This window comes from Prunus avium, chromosome 3 (assembly GCF_965620075.1).
Source record: "Prunus avium chromosome 3, drPruAviu1.hap1.1, whole genome shotgun sequence".
NCBI classification, from domain to species: Eukaryota; Viridiplantae; Streptophyta; class Magnoliopsida; order Rosales; family Rosaceae; genus Prunus; species Prunus avium.
Window position 1 is genome coordinate 13,032,245 of NC_142286.1, and position 22,248 is coordinate 13,054,492.

Genomic DNA, 22,248 nt, shown 5'->3' on the forward strand with positions numbered 1-22,248 from the left:
TACGTTTTTGTGAAAATATGCTAAAATATTTATATATATACATGGTTTTGTTTTGAATTCTTTTTGCAAGAAACAAATTTTCACATGAGATGAGAATGACTACTCTTCACAATATACTTACTCTACACATAGAGATGATGAAGATAGTGAAAATTTTGAATCTCATAGGAACTCTATGTGGTACTAAGTCACTCATGTATCTTACCATGCAATGTATAAAGTGTAAAATATTGTAGTAATTCATTATATATAAATGATTATGATGTGTTTAATCTTCTTTCATTAATTACTACATATTTTCTATACTTACAATGTTTGCCAGCTCGCTATATAATCAACTTAAATAAGTTAAATCCATCATGCAATGCATTTCCTTCCAATTTTTTGTGATAAACTAATAGATAATTGACTAAATAAACATCCTGCAAAGTTTCAATAAAAATTTCCAAGTTTTTCTTACAATTTCCGTGGTTTTTATTCAATTTTTATCGATATCGATAATATCCCGATATTTCCATCAACATTTCCGTGTTTTTGGACTACCAATATTTCCGATATCATCGATATTTTAGACCTTGGTTGTGATGTAGTGTAGCCAATTCTAGTGATTTATAAGAAAAGGCAGTTCTTTTAGCATCAAATCTATTAGGCAAAGATCTAAGGAATTTCTTTATTAATTTTATTTCGGGGATCTTTTCACCTAGGTTGTGAGAGGAGTTAGCTAAGGCACTAAACTTTGCATAGAATTCTTGAATGGTTTCTAAGTCTTGCATTTTAAGACTCTCAAACTCAACACTAACCATGTCTAACTTAGCTTCTTTTACTTTCTCATCTCCTTCATGAGTAAGCCTAAGAATATCCCAGGCTTCTCTTGAGGTTTCACAGTTTTCAATGTAAGCAAACTGTTCAGGGTTCACTGCAACAAATAAGGCATTCAAAGCTTTCCTATTTGAGTTAGCTAGGGTCTGTTCTTCAACAGTCCAATCATCCTCCACTTTTAATTCACGTTCCCCAAAGGGATTAATGGTGGTTGGAGGATTCCAGCCATCTACGGTCATTTTCCAAGCCTTAGAATCTAAGGCAAGTAAGAAAGCACGCATCTTGTGTTTCCAAGCAGAGTAGTATTCACCAATTAATAATGGTGGGTGAGCCACAGAGCAATGAGCTCTATCTCTTTCCATAGAGATGACTTAGAGTCGGATCTACACTAATTAAAATGTAGTGCCCGCTCTGATACCAATTGTAAAACCAGCCCTAAGCTCTAAAAGCCTACAGAGGGGGGGTGAAGTAGGCTAGAGGTCAAAGACCTACCAAATTAAAAATCAGGTTCTGTTAAGTCATACAAGCACACATACAATCAATTTCGTGGTTAAGAGTTAAAACAATTAACAGCGGAAAGTAAATAACACACGAGAATTGTTGACCCAGAAAACCCAAAAGGGTAAAAAACTGGGAGCACCAAGCTAGGAGAGATCCAATCCACTCATTAAGAAATACAAGAAATGAAGGAAGACTTAACTCAATCTATTACATATAGGCAGCTTCAATCAACCTTTCAGCAAGCACCATTTCTTTATCTCTTAGCAGCAAATCCTCTCAAGAGCACCAAGCTCAAGTTGCATGTAGTTTGATGTATGAAGTGAGTTATGGTTTCACATATTCATCTATCTCAATCACAAAGTATGATTGAGCTAGACAAATGAAACCTAAGTGTTGTGATGATTAAACTAGAGGTAATGAACTTGAAGCATATAGTTTAATTCAACAAAACACCAATGAAACAAAACAAATGTTCAACCGAAATCTTGTAAGTGTTTACTTGGAGAAAGCTATAGGTATATAATCAAACATATACTCACAAGTAACATATACTAGTTGAACAAATAATAATGAACTCAAACAATGAAAAACATTCAGCCGTAAGGAGTATAACTCAACTTGGGGAAGTGTTTATGTGTATGCAATCATCCACATAGCCCTCAAGTGTTCAAGTGTGGCTGAACCAGTAAATAGGTTCTTGAATGCTCAGAGGCACATAAGAAGTTTTTTCAAAAACCTTTGAAACGATTCTGCTAGGCAAGGACAAAGTGAGATGCAGAAGAGTTTCTAAAAATAAAATAAGTTAAATTTTCTGCAGACAAAGACATGAGTATATAGACTAGAAACAGCCGCAGACAAGGATGAATGGAGAAGACATAAAACACCTCACGGTGGACTGCTCAAGGAGAAGAAGGAAGGATTAAAAATAATCTCCCCATCCAATGAGCACAAGATCAGATTCCATAGATTACCCCATGCTCATGTAACCGTTGGGAGTAAAAACATCCACAAGGAATAAAAGAATATCTCTCTTGAAAACCAGTTTCCAGAAGGGATAAAAGAAATAAAACAAGTCATCAACTTGATGAGTTTTGGGACAAGGAGCCGCATGTTTCTTAGAAGTAGAGAAAGTTTATCTTACATGCTTTTAATAAAAAAGTCATCAATGTTGATGAGTTTTGGAATAAGGACCCGCATGCTTTGATGAGAAGAAATAAAAAAGGCCAAGTTGATGAAATGAATGAGGTTAACACCAAAGCCAACCACATATAAAAAGTTTCAAAGGTGAAGAAGGATTTGAACATTCGGTGGACTCTTCCAAAGAGAGTAAGGAGGAAACTCATAATTAAATGCAACCCATGGCCGTAAGTGGCTATTGAAAAGAATAACATAAGTCCCATCACTTTTAAAAGTTGGTAGACAAGAAGATATTTTGTAAAACCAAGATGGGTATAGGTTAGAAAACAAATGATATGCTTTCTAGGAAGCAAAAAACTGTTTGAGAGTAAATAAAATATTCTCAAGTGTTTTGTCAGATTTTAGGAAGGGAAGAATTAAGAAATATGTCAAAGCAGTAAAAGACTGACGCATAATGGCAACTGAAAACAGACTGGATTAATACAAGTGAGAATGTATTAATCCAAGTGATCTATGCATATGATTTTACCTTTTGAACTGCAACGAGGAGACTTGGAAGCCCTTCAACCCATACTGATTCTAACCTAGAATCTAATTAATATTACAAGGGTTTTGTTGGTTTAAGAGAAGAGCCAAAATACAATAAAGGTCCAAATAAAAACCTTACACAAACCTCATATTACCATTTTAGGAACAACAAGTCCTGTGAGGGAGATCCAATCAATGCTAAAAACAATCCCATTCCTTGTAGGCATTTTGTAAAGAGAAATTAAATATGTTGACAGAAAATCATGTAAACATACTTCAATTAAAGCATACCCATTTTGCCTTACAACAGTACGCATAATCAACCAAAAGCAGTTTCCCATATTTTTTTCCTTAATTTTCTTCACATCTTACAGCTTGGATACATATAAGATACCATCTGAAGTGTCCAAAGCTAAATGGTTATACCTTCAGGAGCGCACACAAAGTTGGAACAAACGCAGTCAAAATGAACTTTTGGGCATGTTTTTCCAAACAAACTGACTGAAAATAACGGAAATGAACGTTGTCCAGCGACGGTTTACTCCATGGTGATTCCGTCCCAGTTGTAGCTTGGGACAACACATTTTGCATACTCTCGGAACAGGTCAAATCCTTTACGTGCTTCTGCTTCCCTCATCTGCACTGCCTCATTCGACCCCCTGAACCTTCGACAACCTTTTCCTTTCGCAAGCCTAACCCTCAGTTTCATTACTTTGACTGATCGAAGGTGTAATTTCGCTTGACTTTTCTCCTTCCCCAATGTTTCTTCATACCATCTTAGACGTATCTTCCGACGTTTTATTTCTGTCAACAACGCATCGTACCGCATCTGGCCGGTACGACCTGCATCATCGTGGTCCTCAGATGAAAAGTTGATGGATTTCGCAGGTCCTACAGGAACATCTTATTCAATTCTTATTCTTCTGTGGCACCATTTACGGTTTATGGTTCAGCATAGTTCAGGGTTTATGCTGAATGATTAATTCATTATAGTAGATTTGCAAACACTTCTTCATATTTCATAGGTGTCCGGATTAGAAAATTACAACATACATACTTGAAAAGCCAAAACAGAACAAAATTTATAAATATATACTTGAAATAGCTGGAAGATTTCCAGACGCAAAAAGTTTCTTACTTCTTCATCACTTGAACTGCCAAATTCAGAAATGAAAGAACTAACAACAGTAGGAGGATCTTTTTAATGCCCTTCACTATACGGATGACTTCAGCATACACATTAAGTTGCTTCACATCCAGCTGGTTTTCAATTTCAGATTCAGTTGGCATGTTGCCTCCAGTCACCCATTCATAGCCGCTACACCTTGTAGCTCCCTAAAAAAACATAAGAAAGTTACATTTTTCATTTTCGGATTACAATGTCAGACCCAATTCATCTACTCTGTAGCAGTTTTCGTTGGCTTAGGCAATGGCCGATCTGAGTTAGTGTTATTGGCTTAGGGAAGATAATACTTACATATGATGTGAAGCACTTCCAATACGGTCAGCCCATATTCCTTTCAGATTTCGAAATTAGCATAACCATCTCAGCATTGCAGTGCCGACACCTCTTTGCTTGAGTGTTTGTTGAAGAATTCGACATGGCTTTGCCAGAAGGGAAAATGAAGATGACAGAAGATGACAACCCTTCAAACAATTTGCTCAAAACCCCCAATTAATTTTCCTTAAAATCTGAAAAGGAATGGTTTTTTCTTTTTTGGGGAGAACTAATATGGAGTTTCAAGTTTCAATTGTCCTGTTTTGGTCGTAACAATCCGTGACTGTGAGCGGCAAATTCAAAATTTGCAGGAATGTTTTTTTTTTGTTAACCCTAACCCATGAGCGGGAAAGAAAAGAATTGGTTTAATATTTTTTAACCTTAAGCATTCGACAGTAAACCCTAAACCTTGGGGGGCAAGCCCCTACACCCTTGAAGTCGTTTACAAATTGAATATTTAAGTGGAAACGATTAGAAAATATTAAAACTGGCGTGTGGCGGCATGGGAGCGCGCCGCGTGGCAGTCAGGCTTGTAGCTCCCTACTCCAGCGCCTCCACTTGGCATTTCTTGTATATTTTATTCAGTTTTTTTCCCAAAAATTGTTAAAAATACAAGAAAATTAAGGAAAAAATTGGGAAATTTCCTAACTCTGTGTGGGGATGAATACTTCATACGGAAAGTACAAACCCTGGTTTAGGAGCGAGTGAAAAATAAAATTTGGGAACCAACCCTATATTCGAATGATGCAAATGAAAATCCTAGTACACTTTGTAAACCCCACACTCTCATATGTTCGATCACATTAATCCCGTATCCAAATTTGTTTGTCCTTCCCTTTTTCCGGATATGTCATCGAAGGAAATCCCGTCCCGATCGTTGAGGAATTTTTCGGGATTTTTTCACCTTCAATTTCGATTTTTAATTGAATATTGAAGTGGAAACGATTAAAAAATATTAAAATTGGCGTGTGGCGGCATGGGAGCGCGCCGCGTGGCGGTCAGGCTTGCAGCTCCCCACTCCAGCGCCTCCACTTGGCATTTCTTGTATATTTTATTCAGTTTTGTCCCCAAAAATCGTTAAAAATACAGGAAAATTAAGGAAAAAATTGGGAAATTTCCTAACTCTGTGTGGGGATGAATACTTCGTCTGGAGTTTTGAGTTAATATTTGGCAAAATATTTTTTGTGAAAATTGATATGTAATTCTTGATGTTAGTGAACAGGGATTTCCGTACTATGGGATTCAATATTTTTTTTTTTTGGGTGCAGAAATCCTAAAAATTGCTGGACAATTCCGAAAATAATGGGGGAATGTCGTAGATGGTTATAATCAAATTGGGAAAAACCCTCCACTTATTTCGTAGATCCACATTGCGATACTTAAATAATTATGTTAGTGAAAAGGGATAACCGCATGACTTAATTATTGTTGCAAATATAGTTTCAAATGCAGGACAAATAAGGAAATGAGGGAGATTTTTTTGGGGTATTTATGGGATCATCAGAGTATCTTAGAAGATCAAGGATGTGTCAGACATCCACTTGTCAACGAAGTGAGTGAAAGGATAATCCCTTTCCGGGTTGACAACACGCAACCTCCCTCCCATATGTCTGGCTGTCCTCTTTAACGAATGACTGTTTGGGGGATTTGAACCAGAAATTCCACATTTGAGACCACTTACTGAAACGATATAGGACCCAAATAAACATACTTCAAATAAAAACATTACAAACTTCAGACAGTTTCACCTTTACATAAAAACACAAAAAACCAAAACAACCATTGATTAATAAAACACCTATCATACCATGTATATAGACTTATATATCAAACGCAGTCATGAAGTGGAGTTCGCGCTGGATGCAGAACAGCTCCCTCTTCCATTTGCAGGGTTCACAGCAGTTCCAAGCATCTACGTTGTCCCAGTCTTGGGCACTGCGGTCCCCGAACTGATACCACTTCCGATTACCCTCACAGTCAATGCAGTCTTGAAAAAAATCTTCGCCTGCAGTAAACTTTTCAAGCCGAGGAGGAGTTTTGGTGCCAGACATTGTATACCGACCCAGTCGCAAGGTTATTGAATCCCTGCAAGCTTTTATGTTCAATTTCTTCGTTTTGCTGAGATGGCACAAAAACTCCAGCCCATTCTCCTTGCCGTCGCTAGGGTTCAACAGCCCTAGCAAGCCAACAAGGTAGGAGGCTTCCTCATGCCCTGCCATAGCCGCCACCCGCAGGTTCTTCATGCCCTCATCATCATTCTTCACGAAGAAGTCATGAATAGCTTCTCTGTAAATGATTTCTGGATTGTTATGTTGTTTGCACTTTTGCAAGAACTCAACAATTTTCCCTTCATCTTCACCGTACCAGTCCTGATGCCATTGGTACTTATCCACTGACACCGTTGTCCAAACCTCAGGATCGTCGAGCGTTTGTTTAAATAACTGTTTGTGCTTGATAAATCACGGCCATAAAGCTGGCCGAAGGAACCTCTTCTCTCGGCCCTGGCACTTGTTTGTAAAACTAAAACGCGGCATTTCGCCAGGGTATTTCGCCTTCCTAAAAATAAAAGAAGAAATGCTAAGGCATGATCATCTCGGCCTCAAGCGTAGGCCGAGGCCGAGGCCGAACAAAATTGCGGCCAAGGCATTAAAGTCAAATCATCACGTGACAGCAGGGTCCTAGGCTTCATTTAATGAAGTAGTGCCTGTTTAATGCAGCAAACCCATTGGCCACAAAGAAGCATTTAATGCATGAGGGAAGGTGGGAAGTGACTGAAGTCAGGATTTGGTGAAGAGGATCAGAGTGATTAGACGTGGACATTCTCACAAGAATTCTGACAGCCTGAGATATTGGTTCACCAGCTTTCCAGGCCATAAATGCGTCTCCACGGCCAGAAGCTCAGAACCCACGATCAAGAGCAGCGGCCGAGATTCACCGGGATTTCTGGGGTCACACCACCATACTTCACGATCCCAAATGTCGATTGGACACCCACTTGCGCTAATCAGACTCCACTATGCGTAATTTCAGCCTCGATTACTCATCCAGGGACTCTTCCTATAAATACAAGACTCGAGCTACATTCAAAGGGTTCAACACCAAAACAAAGCCTCCCACGGAGCAACTTATTTTTTCCTGTAATGCACTTTCAATATCTTTACTTGCTTTCCTAGGAGTAGTGTTAGGTTGTAAGGAAAATCCATTCATCAATACATCATACGACCCTTGATTTTCAAGGCGCCGGAGCACCATCCTTGTTGTTCGTTCACTCACCCCATATATCACACAACCGCCGCTCCCTGAGCAGCGCGCCGGAGCACCGCCCAAAACCCACCACCAACACCATCACTCAACGGCCTTGTAGTTCAGGCCGTGAACCTAACAGCCGAGACCAGTTCCTCTCTCGGCTACAATCGTTTGACTAGGAGGACAGATCAAACAGGCGCACCAATTATTCATCCAACACTCATCAACACATCGACGCACGGTAGACCGTGCTGGCACGCCCGCACACAACCGCATCGCACCCAAAAGCAGGAAACCCCGTGTTAACGCACATCCCCTCGGCCCAGAACTCTAGGCCGTGAGATTTGCGCGGCAGACACTTTTGGCACACCCAGTGGGACAACTGTCAAAAACTTATTGTGGAAACTAGGGCACAGGCAAAGCTCAAAAACAAAGCAGTCGAAATGACTTCTGAGACTCCTGAGTCCACCTCACCAATCACAAGTATCGAGACCGAACATACGGTCGGGATCTCAGCCGGCGCTCCAGTAACGACGGGTCGCACGGCCGAATCCATGCAGGAACAGGCAGTGGTGGAGGAACTGATGTCCAAGCAGGCCTACAGGATAGAAACATCCTTCATGGCCGCGATGGACAGGTTCTCCTCAGAACTGCGAACGCTCTTTCAAGAGAGGATGTCGGTGGCCTCGCCCGCAACACCTCCCAGAGCCGGACCGAGGAGCCAAGAACGCGACAGAATCGAGCCTTACGGCGAAAGCAGCAGCCTCGGCGTCTCAGCCCACACCCAAGCATCAGGCTACGGCCAGCATTCTTTGCCACCGACAAACAGCTGAGGGCAATCCCAGCCTGTGTGGACGAATTCTGGACCAACCTACTCGGCGGAGACAGCGCGCGGACCACTCCATGCTTTGGCCGTATCACTAGGGCACGGTAGCTTCATGCATCCCGTGATCCACCTGCTCGGCTCAGTTCATACTGCCGCCGTCCACACCCATCCTGGCCCAAGCAACGCGTCCGCCGTATCATCACAACAGTATGGTCAGGGCAGCCTGACCGTCTCACTACCTTTGCAAGCGTCGTCGTGTCCGTTGGGCTCTCACCTTCACTATGGGTCGGCCGTTCCAGCAACAACGCATACGCACCTTGGTCAAACCCATGGTGCTCATCTGGCATCAACCAGCTCGGTCATCCCGGCCGAGCCCTTTGTTCAAATGGCCCAGCAGGCAAGGCCTCAAAACGAGGTGCTACAGGCCACGCGGCCGTATGCAGCCCAACAGGAGGCACCACCTCAAGGGATCCGGCTCGAAGATGTTCGGCGGATGATCGAAGACGGCCTAGCTCAGAGGCGGCCGGACATGCCAAGATTCACGAGGCCGTACCCGCCAGAAATTGACCGGACCCTCCTCCCCCGGAACTATCGATTGCCAGAGTTCATGCTTTTCTCTGGGGATGGGCAGACCTCCTCCATTGAACACATCGGCCGTTTCACGGCCCAGTGTGGAGAGGCCGATTCAGACGCTCAGAGACTCCGACTATTTGTTCATTCTTTGACCGGCGCGACGTTCTCATGGTTCATGAACCTTCCGCCGAATTCAATAAGGGATTGGTCTGATATGGAACGGGTGTTCCACGAGCATTTCTATCAGACCAACCGATAGATAACGGTCACCGAGTTGGCAAGAATGAGCCAAGCATCGGACGAATCACCTCGCGATTACCTACAACGGTTCAAAACATGTAGGAATTGGTGCCACACGAACCTACCAGAAAGGGAGTTCGTCAAGATGGCCGAGGAAGGATTGGAATTCGAATACCGGAAGAAATTCCAGGGAATCGAATTTCGGGACATGCATGACTTGACCAACAAGGTGGACAGATATGCGTCTTTGTTGAAAGAGGAGATGCAGAAGAAGACGGCCTCAAAGGGAACCTACTACAGGAATCCCATCGTCAGCTACGCCGAAGCAGACGGCTCCGCAGAGGCCGAGGGCGATGAGGTCGAGATGAGCTCGGCCGAAGTCAGCATAGACAAACCCTTCGTTTGCAGAGGGCTTGTTAAAACTGACAATAGCCGCACAAAGGTCCCCGATGCCAAGTTCGCGACCTGAGAAACGAAGGCATACACTTTTGATTTAACGAGGGCCGAGGCTATCTTCGACCTGCTGGTGGCCGAGAAGAAGGTAAAATTGTCCTTCGGCCATAAGACTCCGAAGCCCGAAGAGCTCAAAGGGAAAACATTTTGCAAGTACCACAGTTCTTGGTCTCATAATACCAACAACTGCGTTGTCTTGCGAGACGTTATCCAGAAATTGATAGACGAGAAGAAGCTCGAGTTTCCGGAGAAGGCGGCCATGCAGGTCCACTCCAAGCCGTTCCCTCCACCTGTCATTAACATGGTCGACGCCCAACTCCCGACCGAGGATAGAGGAGTTCGCGGTTCGGCAAAAGGAAAGGAGCCTTTGGCCGAACTTGAGCCGGCCCTTTGCGAACGATGCAAGTGTAAGATCGGCTAGCCCAGGCCGCAAGAGAACAAGAGGAAGGCCGTCGAGCCATCTCGAACGACCGTAAAAAGATTCGGTGGTCAGTACGGTCGTCAGCCGACCAACAGAGCTGTTTTCAGCCGACTAGGGCCACAAAACCCCAGCGCCTCGGCCAGCCACGAAGAAGAGGCCGCTACAAGGTCGATAAAAACTTTCAAACCACCAGTCATAAAGGATGACCGTTGGTACCATGCACGGCCTGGGGGCAGGGCCGAACCGCTGACGAAGAATGAAGAGGCAGGTTCAGCAGGCCAGGATGCAGACAACCGAGGTCGAGGGCTTCAAACGCCAAAAGAAAGTGGCAACCGCTGACGGGCTGTCATCCAAACCAGTTGTCTCCCCGGCCGTGAGGGCAGCCAGCACCAAGCCTTTGAGGGCGTGGCGCCCTAGGCAAGACGAAAGGCCCCGTGGTTCGTCGACCATTTCAGCCCAGCCAAAGGCCGGGGTCATGGAAAGAACGGAAGAAGGTGTCATCGACATCTACCACGGGAAGGATCCCCCTTTTTCGGCCAACGGTCTGTCCTTCCTCAGAGAATTCCATAAGGACCATTCGGCCGTGGATCTGTACGGTATGACCCCTGAGAGCCGAGAAATCGTAGAATTGGCCCTCAAGAACACAAAGGCAGAAGCGTTCCTCATCACCAGCGGTTCTGACTCGGCCATTAAGGCCGTATACCAGGCAAACAGGGAGTCCAGAGCAAGAGGCCTGCCAAGTTACCAGCCCGACCTCGGCGGATTAGAGGCTAAAATCCCCTTCAGCAGGGGCGATTTGGAATATCTCCGCTGTACTTTGCCGTGACGCCGGCAGACACGTTCTTTGGTCTGACGATTGAGGAAAAGGGCCGAGTAAGCCGTCTAGACGATTACCTAGCAACCAGGGACGCATTGGCAGAGGCTGGACGGGCCCTCAAAAAGGAGGTCGAAACCTCAGAACCCCCTGAGGTCAAAGCGTCCACAACCAATAGTCCGAGGGCCGTGAGACTTATGGACGAGGGTTTCGGAGATCCTCTCTTTGGGCATGAGGCCGAGGACGACCCCACAATAGGAATCTCCGATGAAGAATATGAGGGAATCCTCGGGATGGTCGAGGAAACAGCTCTCGCCAAAAACGGCTCTGAGACCGAAGAAGAAGCCGGTAGGGGAAACTCGCAGGAGCCGGAGGAAGTCGGCATCAACATGGTCCTGGTGCTGCCATTCGAGTTTTCAGCCCCAGGAGGGCAGACCAGCGGCTTAGAGGATGACGTGCCCGAGGAGCAATTTGATCAGAGACCAAAAACTAAGGAAGAATTGCTGGCCGTAGCGTTTAACGAAGTAATACCAAGAGACGAGCCGAACAAATACCGGCACTTGAAGCCGTTGTATATCTCGACTCACATAGAGGGTGTGCCCATATCCAAGGTTTTCGTTGACTGTGGGGCGACGGTCAACATCCTTCCCTATTCCTTAATGAGAAAGCTGGACAAGTCGAAGGAGGACCTCATCCCCAGCGACGTGGTCATGAGTAGTTTTGTCGGCGATAAGTCAAAAACCATTGGCGTATTGCCCTTAAAGATTACCGTGGCCGATCAGACGAGGGTCGCGGCCTTCTACGCGGTCGAATCAAGCGTCGACTACAACGTATTACTCGGCCGTGATTGGATCCATCAATCTGGGTGTATACCATCTTCCCTTTTCCAATTGTTATTCTTCTGGGACGGCCAAAAGGTGTCTATACACCCGGCCGACGAAAAACCTTTCGAGGCCAACGCCGTGCAAGCTCGGATTTACGACGACGATGTTGGATGGGTTGTCCTCATCGGCCACGATGCAAACGGCCGACCAACCAGAACGACGGCCCAGAAAGTGCTGGAGTTAGGCGCCGAGAATATCCGACAGGATTCGGCACGCGAAGTGTTAATCGACCTCACCAGCCTTTAAATGACAGACAAGGCCACTAAAGAAGAAGGGGCAGCGGCCGTGAGGGATTTGGTAGAGCGTCTGCTGGAACACTGGGCGGCGGAATCCTTACGGCCAAATTCACCAATCAACATGATCGAATTCTTCCACGAAGCGGACGAAACGGACGCATTGACTTTGGACGACCTAGAAACGGCGCCCGCCGAAATGGAGGATGACTACCCTGAAGCCCAGGACCCTTTGTTAGAAATTAATGTAGGGTCCGAGGCCGAACCACGGCCTCTTTTTGTAAGCCATCTATTGGATCCTAAGTTAGCAGCCGAGGTTATCGACTTGCTCTATGAATATAAGGATTGTTTTGCTTGGGATTATCATGAGATGCCTGGGTTGCCAAGAAGTTTGGTCGAGCACGAATTAAGAATCAAGGAGGGGTTCAAGCCTTTCCAACAGCCGCCAAGGCGTTTCTCGACCGAGGTACAGCTTAGGGTCAAGGAGGAGATTGAACGGCTCCTTAAAGCCGGCTTCATACGAACGGCCCGGTACGTTGAATGGCTGGCCAATATTGTACCAGTTTTGAAGAGGTCTGGGGCTTTGAGGGTTTGCACCGATTACCGAAATCTGAACCTCGCGACCCCCAAAGATGAATATCCCATGCCTATGTCAGATCTCCTGGTGGACGGAGCCGCAAAGCACAAACTCCTGTCTTTCATGGACGGCCATGCGGGTTACAACCAGATTTTTGTAGCCGAGGAAGATGTTCACAAAACGGCGTTCAGGTGTCCAGGAGCAATCGGAACCTATGAGTGGGTGGTCATGCCGTTCGGCCTGAAAAATGCCGGCGCAACATACTAGAGAGCCATGAACCTTATTTTTCACGACCTTATAGGCCGAACCGTTGAAGTCTACATCGACGATGTGGTTGTAAAGTCCCCGTCCAGAGCCGACCACGTAGGACATCTTCGACAGGCTTTCGACCGGATGCGAGCGCACGGCCTAAAAATGAACCCGAAGAAATGTGCTTTTGGTGTCACCGCCGGGAATTTCCTCAGTTTCTTGGTTCACCAACGAGGAATCGAGGTAGATAAAAATAAGGCTACGGCCATTATGGCGGCCCCTCCGCCGAGGACTAAGAAGGAACTGCAGTCCTTCCTCGGTAAGGTGAACATTTTACGGCGTTTCATATCCAATCTGGCGGGGAAGATTCGGCCGTTGTCTCCCTTGCTCAAACTCAAAGACACTTAGCGGTTCGTATGGGGAGCAGAGCATCAGGCGGCCCTCGACGACATCAAGAAATATTTGTCCCAACCGCCGGTCCTTATGCCGCCGAAAAGGGGGAAACCATTGAGGCTTTACATTTCGGCTTCAGAGGGCTCTATCGGCTGTCTGCTCAGAACAACGAGTCTGGACGCAAGCAAGCAGTGCACTATCTAAGCCGCACCCTCAACAAGGCCAAATTGAACTATTCGCCGATCGAAAAACTATGCCTAGCCCTTTATTTCGTGGCCACCAAGTTGCGGCATTATATGCTTCCTTCGGTTATTCAAATCATCTCTAAGACCGATCTCATCAAATATATGCTTACCCGGCCGATCATACGCGGCCGAATTGGGAAGTGGACGATGGCATTGTCCGAATTTACCTTTTAATACGTGGCTCAGAAATCGGTCAAGGGTCAGGCTTTGGCTGATTTTCTGGCTCATCACCCGACCCAGGGACAAGAAGAGGAGTTGGAGGTCGAGATCGGTATGGCCCGAATGGAAAAGAATTTTTGGACCATGTACTTTGACAGATCTAGCACCGAGGCCAGGTCAGGAGCCGGAGTTGTGATTGAATCTCCTCAAGGGCAGAAGTGGCAGTTCGCTTTCCAACTCGATTTCAAATGCACTAATAATCAAGCTGAGTACGAAGCGCTCATCATTGGTCTCGAGATTTTGAAAGAAATGAAGGCAACCCGTGTTTTGGTCTACGGCGACTCTCAACTAGTGATTAACCAGTTAACTGGGGAATACCAATGCACGAGCGAGAATTTGGCCGTGTATTATGTGACGGCCCTTAACACGGCCGATGGATTTTCTAGAATTTCCTTTGTTCATATACCGCGCACCGAAAACGGCGAGGCCAATGAGATGGCCCAGGTAGCGTCTGGCGTGAACATCCCAAGCACCGACCATGATCGCGTGATAAGAATTGAGAGGCGTACCTTGCCGGCCTTGGCCGAGCGAGGAATGACAGCACAAGTGTTTTCGGCCGACATCACCGACGAGATCGACACGGCCGAAGCCGATTGGCGCTACCCCATAGTGAAGTATCTGCGTAACCCTTCTGGCAGCCATGAAAGGACTACACGGTTCCAAGCTCGGTGTTATTTGATTTATCAGAATGAGCTGTACCGAAAGGGATCAGATGGTTTGTTACTCCTATGTCCCAGTGCCGAGGACATCAAGGTCATCATGAATGAATCTCACGAGGGGATTTGTGGTGCTCACCAGTCTGGGGTCAAGATGAGGTGGTTGGTTCGGAGGCACGGCTATTACTGGCCGACCATTTTGAAAGATTGCGTCGAGTATGCGAGGGGATGTATCAAGTGTCAAATCTACGGCCCCATACAAAGGGTACCGGCCGAAGCCTTTCACCCGGTTACCAAACCGTGGCCATTCAGAGGGTGGGCCGTGGACATCATCGGCAAAATCCATCCGGCCGCATCCAACCAACACGCTTGGATTTTGGTGGCGACCGACTATTTCACCAAATGGGTCGAGGCCGAGTCCTATCAGTTGATATCCAGCGCACAGGTGGTCAAATTCTTTGACAATCACATCGTTCATCGGTTCGGTATTCCAAAAACTATCACGGCCGACAACGGCCCGGTATTCGCATCGGCCGAGACACGGGAATACACCGAAAAAATGGGGATCAAATTGATCCACTCAACACCTTACTACCCTCAATCTAACGGACAGGCCGAGGCAAGTAACAAAGTAATCAAGGGCATCCTAGAGAAGATGATCGAGGAAAAACCTAGGGCGTGGCACGACTTACTCCCCGAAGCTCTTTGGGCTTACCGAACCTCAAAGCGGTCGGCCACGGGCACATCTCCTTACGCCTTAACCTACGGTCACGACGCCATCGTCCCGATGGAGTTAAAGGTTCGGTCTCTCCGTGTGGCCGAGCAGCCTGAGCGTGAAGGGGGGGGTTATGCACAAGCCATGGCTCAGGAGTTGGAAGATTTGGAGCAATCTAGACTCGATGCCTATAACCTGATGCAGGCACAAAAGCAAATCGCGGCGAGGGCTTACAACAAAAGGGTTAAGCAAAAAGCTTTCGCCGAAGGCGACCTAGTATGGCGAGCCGTGCTTCCTATTGGGACAAAGGACCCTCGGTTCGGCAAATTTTCGCCCAACTGGGAAGGACCGTTCATTATCAAACGAATTCTTGGCCGAGGTGCATTTCAGTTAAAGGATAGAGATGGGGAACGGCACAACTTGCCGATCAACGGCCAATATTTGAAGAGGTATATCCCGTCATTATGGGAGACGGCCGCAGAAAGGTTATGAGATTTGCAAATATCAAAGTGGAGTATGCAATATAACAAAGACAAAACTAAAGGAAATCATACTTCATTTTATTCATTTAGGTTGAAAAGGGGGGTGCGTTTACAAGGAGACGGCCAGGTCCTAGCCGAGTACAAACACACATAAGAAAAATCACATCCTAAAATTTACGCGCTTCGGCTCCTTGGTCCTCTTGCAAGACAATCAGACGCCTTCCCCCGAGGCAGGACCTTCGCCACCTATATCGTCATCAGCCATGGCCAGCCTGCACCCAGGGCCTCACTCCAGGCCGTGGAAAGCGCATGGGCCGTCACTCCGGACACGGAAGGCCACTGCCACTCTAGCCGTGGTAAGCAGTCGCCATTCCTGCAGTGGCAGCGGCCGTCGTTCAGGCCATGATAGCGGCCATCACTCTGGACATGGTAAGCGGTCGTCATTCCGGTTATGGTAGGAGCCATCACTTCAGCCTTGGTGAAGGCCGTCATTCCGGCCATGGATGTGACCCGAGTATCCGGCCGCATAAATTCGGCCACGTCGAGGTCATTGTCCCAAATCTTCTCACCCTCATCAAACTGCCAAGTCATCTGGACCAGGCCAAATTGCCAAGTCATGCGACTCAGCAGGTTTGGCTCCCTGTTTTTGAGGAAGCTGCGATAAGGATCATTAGGGCAGTTGGAAATAAGGGAGGGCGAAGCCCAGGAATCAAAGAAGGGTTCCAGAGCGATTAAAGCAAGAAGGAAGTTCGCTGGATAATAATTTTAAGTTTGAGGAATGAGGGTTAAGAAACTGGGGAAGAACAGTATGAACCTTCGAAGAAAATGAACTCAGAAATCTTGGGAGCGTGAAGGGAAATGTGAAGGAGTTTGGGCTTTATACTGGCGCTGGAGTTCAAAACAGAGGATCTCGAAAGATGAAACGGCCTGACAGCGCACTCAGAGCACGCGAAGTTATGACAGTGACCGTCGTTTCATTTGACGAGGCGACGTGACGCCCTGGGCAATGATGGCCTACACGACGTGCTTGAGGCATTAAATGCGCCGACTGGCCTGCGCATTTAATGCCCCAGTTGTTAATCACTTCAGAAAGGAATGCAAAGGGTCCATCCCTTGGAATCCATTCGACCCCTACCCATGCCGAGGCCGAAGAATCCAGGGATGTGGGGGCAATGTTTGTGCTTGATAAATCACGGTCATAAGCTGGCCGAAGGAACCTCTTCTCTCGGCCATGGCACTTGTTTGTAAAACTAAAACGCGGCGTTTCGCCAGGGTATTTCGCCTTCCTAAAAATAAAAGAAGAAATGTTAAGGCATGATCATCTCGGCCTCAAGCGTAGGCCGAGGCCGAGGCCGAACAAAATTACGGCCAAGGCATTAAAGTCAAATCATCACGTGACAGCAGGGTCCCAGGCTTCATTTAATGAAGTAGTGCCTGTTTAATGCAGCAAACCCATTGGCCACAAAGAAGCATTTAATGCATGAGGGAAGGTGGGAAGTGACTGAAGTCAGGATTTGGTGATGAGGATCAGAGTGATTAGACGTGGACATTCTCACAAGAATTCTGACAACCTGAGATATTAGTTCACCAGCTATCCAGGCCATAAATGCATCTCCACGGCCAGAAGCTCAGAACCCACGATCAAGAGCGGCAGCCGAGATTCACCGGGATTTCTGGGGTCACCCACCATACTTCACGATCCCAAATGTCGATTGGACACCCACTTGCGCTAATCAGACTCCACTATGCGTAATTTCAGCCTTGATTACTCATCCAGGGACTCTTCCTATAAATACAAGACTCGAGCTACATTCAAAGGGTTCAACACCAAAACAAAGCCTCCTACGGAGCAACTTATTTTTTCCTGTAATGCACTTTCAATATCTTTACTTGCTTTCCTAGGAGTAGTGTTAGGTTGTAAGGAAAATCCATTCATCAATATATCATACGACCCTTGATTTTCAAGGCGCCGGAGCACCATCCTTGTTGTTCGTTCACTCACCCCATATATCACACGACCGCCGCTCCCTGAGCAGCGCGCCGAAGCACCGCCCAAAACCCACCACCAACACCATCACTCAACGGCCTTGTAGTTCAGGCCATGAACCTAACAGCCGAGACCAGTTCCTCTCTCGGCTACAATCGTTTGACTAGGAGGACAGATCAAACAGGCGCACCAATTATTCATCCAACACTCATCAACACATCGACGCACGGTAGACCATGCTGGCACGCCCGCGCACAACCGCACCGCACCCAAAAGTAGGAAACCCCGTGTTAACGCACATCCCCTCGGCCCGGAACTCCAGGCCGTGAGATTTGCGCGGCAGACAATAACTTGCAGGTTGCCGCCATGTTGTACAAATCTTCAGAGGACTGCTTTGCAACCACGAGCAGCACCTTAAACCATGCTAAATGTGGAATATCCATCTTGGTTGTTGGAGAAGAGGGACTGAAAAGGGTCTGTGGAGAAGAGGACTGAAAAGGGTCTGTGGAGAAGAGGACTGAAAAGGGTGTGTGGAGGTTTTAATAATAAAGGTGTCGTTTGGGGACGAAGAAGGAAGTGCCGTATATATCTTCAGAGGCGTGACCCACTTCACAATGGACGAAGACAAGGGTTTAGATCAGTTTCAATTATATTATTCGTTTCCCAAGCGCTGTGACTGAAACGACAATTGACAGTAGTGGCTGAAGCTGGAGGGACTCAATTGGTTTCGCGCGCTCCCATATTGAGAGCATTTATGATACCATTTGTCACCGGCAGCAGTCACAAAATTATAAATGCTTTTCGTCATTATTATTTTGCTAAAATCACATCACCACTTTTGAAGCAAATGACTTTGTTACATTTGAACATGACCAAGTACTCAGTTTCATTTTGCCAACCTTGACCACATAATATCAACGCACCATTAACAGTAAAGTAAAGATCACATTGTATATGATACTAATAATGCAAAAATGACATCAGAACGAGTGAAGGTAACTTGCATTTTAAAATTAACAACTTAGCAGTTGCTTCTTGCCAAATATGGAACTAAATATGAACGCGTATCACCAATACAGAAAATGAAAACTGTGTTTATGATACTGATAATGAAATATGACAGCACACGTTCTCAAGGTAACTTACATTTCAACCACGCCGCAGGAACACTTAAATCTCCGCAAATATGATACTTAATTTGTCTGATTATCACCTTTACAGAAAATGAAACTAGTGGCACCATTTACGGTTTATGGCTCAGCATAGTATCAACAACATTTGGTGACAGTTTCGTACAGGTTGTATTTGAACCCACTAAAAGTAACTTTGTATTCAATTTTAAGTCAAAAGGGGGAGTTGCATCATAAATAAGAGTTTGTTCATTGGGAAAATTAACTTATGCTTCGTATGTAATTTTTGGGAAAACTTAGTCTTATTTTCTCCTTTCAAATGACACACTGAATATTATTATTGTTATTTCCTTGGTCAAATTATATATTTCACACGAATAAGCAAACCTCATATTACCATTTTAGGAACAACAAGTCCTGTGAGGGAGATCCAATCAATGCTAAAAACAATCCCATTCCTTGTAGGCATTTTGTAAAGAGAAATTAAATATGTTGACAGAAAATCATGTAAACATACTTCAATTAAAGCATACCCATTTTGCCTTACAACAGTACGCATAATCAACCAAAAGCAGTTTCCCATATTTTTTCCTTAATTTTCTTCACATCTTACAGCTTGGATACATATAAGATACCATCTGAAGTGTCCAAAGCTAAATGGTTATACCTTCAGGAGCGCACACAAAGTTGGAACAAACGCAGTCAAAATGAACTTTTAGGCATGTTTTTCCAAACAAACTGACTGAAAATAACGAAAATGAACGTTGGCCAGCGACAGTTTACTCCATGGTGATTCCGTCCCAGTTGTAGCTTGGGACAACACATTTTGCATACTCTCGGAACAGGTCAAATCCTTTACGTGCTTCTGCTTCCCTCATCTGCACTGCCTCATTCGACCCCCTGAACCTTCGACAACCTTTTCCTTTCGCAAGCCTAACCCTTAGTTTCATTACTTTGACTGATCGAAGGTGTAATTTCGCTTGACTTTTCTCCTTCCCCAATGTTTCTTCATACCATCTTAGACGTATCTTCCGACGTTTTATTTCTGTCAACAACGCATCGTACCACATCTGGCCGATACGACCTGCATCATCGTGGTCCTCAGATGAAAAGTTGATGGATTTCGCATGTCCAACAGGAACATCTTCAGCGTTCTTATTCTTCTGTGAGATAGGGTCTGGATTTTTTGGTGGAGTTGTTATAAGTATGGGGGGGATTTTCGTAGGTGAACCCATGGTGAGTTGAGGGTTGTTTGGACCAAATGGTGGTGCAATGTGAGGTAGAATATATAACTTTTTTTATTTATACAGTAGTCCCCTTACTAATTTTCCCGCCAACATGAATTTGTTCACTTGGACTGGGGAGCCGCCACTTGAGATACCTAATTTCCGTGGTGATGTCATATTTGCATTATTAGTATCATACACAGTTGTTTAATTTTCTTTACAGGTGATAAGCACACAAATTAAGTATCACAGTTGCTTCAAAAGTGGTGATGTGATTTTAGCAAAATAATAATAACGAAAAGCATTTATAATTTTGTGACTGCTGCCGGTGACAAATGGTATCATAAATGCTCTCAATATTCGAGCGCGCGAAACCAATTGAGTCCCTCCAGCTTCAGCCACTACTGTCAATTGTCGTTTCAGTCACAGCGCTTGGGAAACGAATAATATAATTGAAACTGATCTAAACCCTTGTCTTCGTCCATTGTGAAGTGGGTCACACCTCTGAAGATATATACGGCACTTCCTTCTTCGTCCCCAAACGACACCTTATTATTAAGACCTCCACAGACCCTTTTCAGTCCCTCTTCTCCACACACCCTTTTCAGACCTCTTCTCCACAAACCCTGTACAGTCCTCTTCTCCACAGACCCTTTTCAGTCCTCTTCTCTACAGACCCTTTTCAGTCCCTCTTCTCCAACAACCAAGATGGATATTCCACATTTGGCATGGTTTAAGGTGCTGCTCGCGATTGCAAAGTACTCCTCTGAAGATATGTACAGCATGGTGGGAACATGCAAGTTATTTCAACAAATGCTGAATGATCCTGAGGTTTGGACAACGGTGTCAGTGGATAAGTACCAGTGGCATCAGGACTGGTACGGTGAAGATGAAGGGAAAATTGTTGAGTTCTTGCAAAAGTGCAAACAACATAACAATCCAGAAATCATTTACAGAGAAGCTATTCATGACTTCTTCGTGAAGAATGATGATGAGGCGCTGAAGAACCTGCGGGTGGCGGCTATGGCAGGGCATAAGGAAGCCTCCTACCTTGTTGGCTTGCTAGGGCTGTTGAACCCTAGCGAGGGCAAGGAGAATGCGATGGAGTTTTTGTGCCATCTCAGCAAAACGAAGAAACTGAACATGCAAGCTTGCAGGGATTCAATAAGCAATCGACTGCGTCGCTATACAATGTGTGGCACCGTCAGTCCTCCTATGCTTAAAAAATTTACTGCAGACAAAGGATTTTTACAAGACTGCATTCACTGTGAGGGTAATCGGGAGTGGTATCAGTTATGGGCCCGCTGGGGCGACGACTGGCACAACGTAGATGCTTGGAACTGCTGTGAACCCTGCAAATGGAAGAGGGAGCTGTTCTGCATCCAGCGCGAACTCCACTTCATGACTGCGTTTGATATATAAGTCTATATACATGGTATGATAGGTGTTTTATTAATCAATGGTTGTTTTGGTTTTTTGTGTTTTTATGTAAAGGTGAAACTGTCTGAAGTTTGTAATGTTTTTATTTGAAGTATGTTTATGGTTTTGGGTCCTATATCGTTTCAGTAAGTGGTCTCAAATGTGGAATTTCTGGTTCAAATCCCCCAAACAGTCATTCGTTAAAGAGGACAGCCAGGCATATGGGAGGGAGGTTGCGTGTTGTCAACCCGGAAAGGGATTATCCTTTCCCTCACTTCGTTGACAAGTGGATGTCTGACACATCCTTGATCTTCTAAGATACTCTGATGATCCCATAAATACCCCAAAAAAATCTCCCTCATTTCCTGATTTGTCCTGCATTTGAAACTATATTTGCAACAATAATTAAGTCATGCGGTTATCCCTTTTCACTAACATAATTATTTAAGTATCGCAATGTGGATCTACGAAATAAGTGGAGGGTTTTTCCCAATTTGATTATAACCATCTACGACATTTCCCCATTATTTTCGGAATTGTCCAGCAATTTTTAGGATTTCTGCACCAAAAAAAAAAAATATATTGAATCCCATAGTACGGAAATCCCTGTTCACTAACATCAAGAATTACATATCAATTTTCACAAAAAACATTTTGCCAAATATTAACTCAAAACTCCAGACGAAGTATTCATCCCCACACAGAGTTAGGAAATTTCCCAATTTTTTCCTTAATTTTCCTGTATTTTTAACGATTTTTGGGGACAAAACTGAATAA

At 45.2% G+C, this 22,248-nt stretch overlaps 2 protein-coding genes across 2 annotated transcripts; one reads left to right on the forward strand and one right to left on the reverse strand.

Moving 5' to 3' along the window:
- Positions 1-6,303: 6,303 nt before the first annotated feature.
- Positions 6,304-10,749, reverse strand: LOC148295665 (putative F-box protein At1g67623). The gene is made up of 2 exons (XM_088250561.1): positions 10,576-10,749; positions 6,304-6,924 (listed from the first exon to the last, which is right to left on the reverse strand). Exons 1-2 carry the CDS (start codon positions 10,747-10,749, stop codon positions 6,304-6,306), a joined length of 795 nt encoding a protein of 264 aa, XP_088106687.1.
- A 10,011-nt stretch (positions 10,750-20,760) lies between these two features.
- Positions 20,761-21,474, forward strand: LOC148295666 (uncharacterized). Its single transcript, XM_088250562.1, has one exon. It carries the CDS (start codon positions 20,761-20,763, stop codon positions 21,472-21,474), a length of 714 nt encoding a protein of 237 aa, XP_088106688.1.
- The last annotated feature ends 774 nt before the right edge of the window (positions 21,475-22,248 follow it).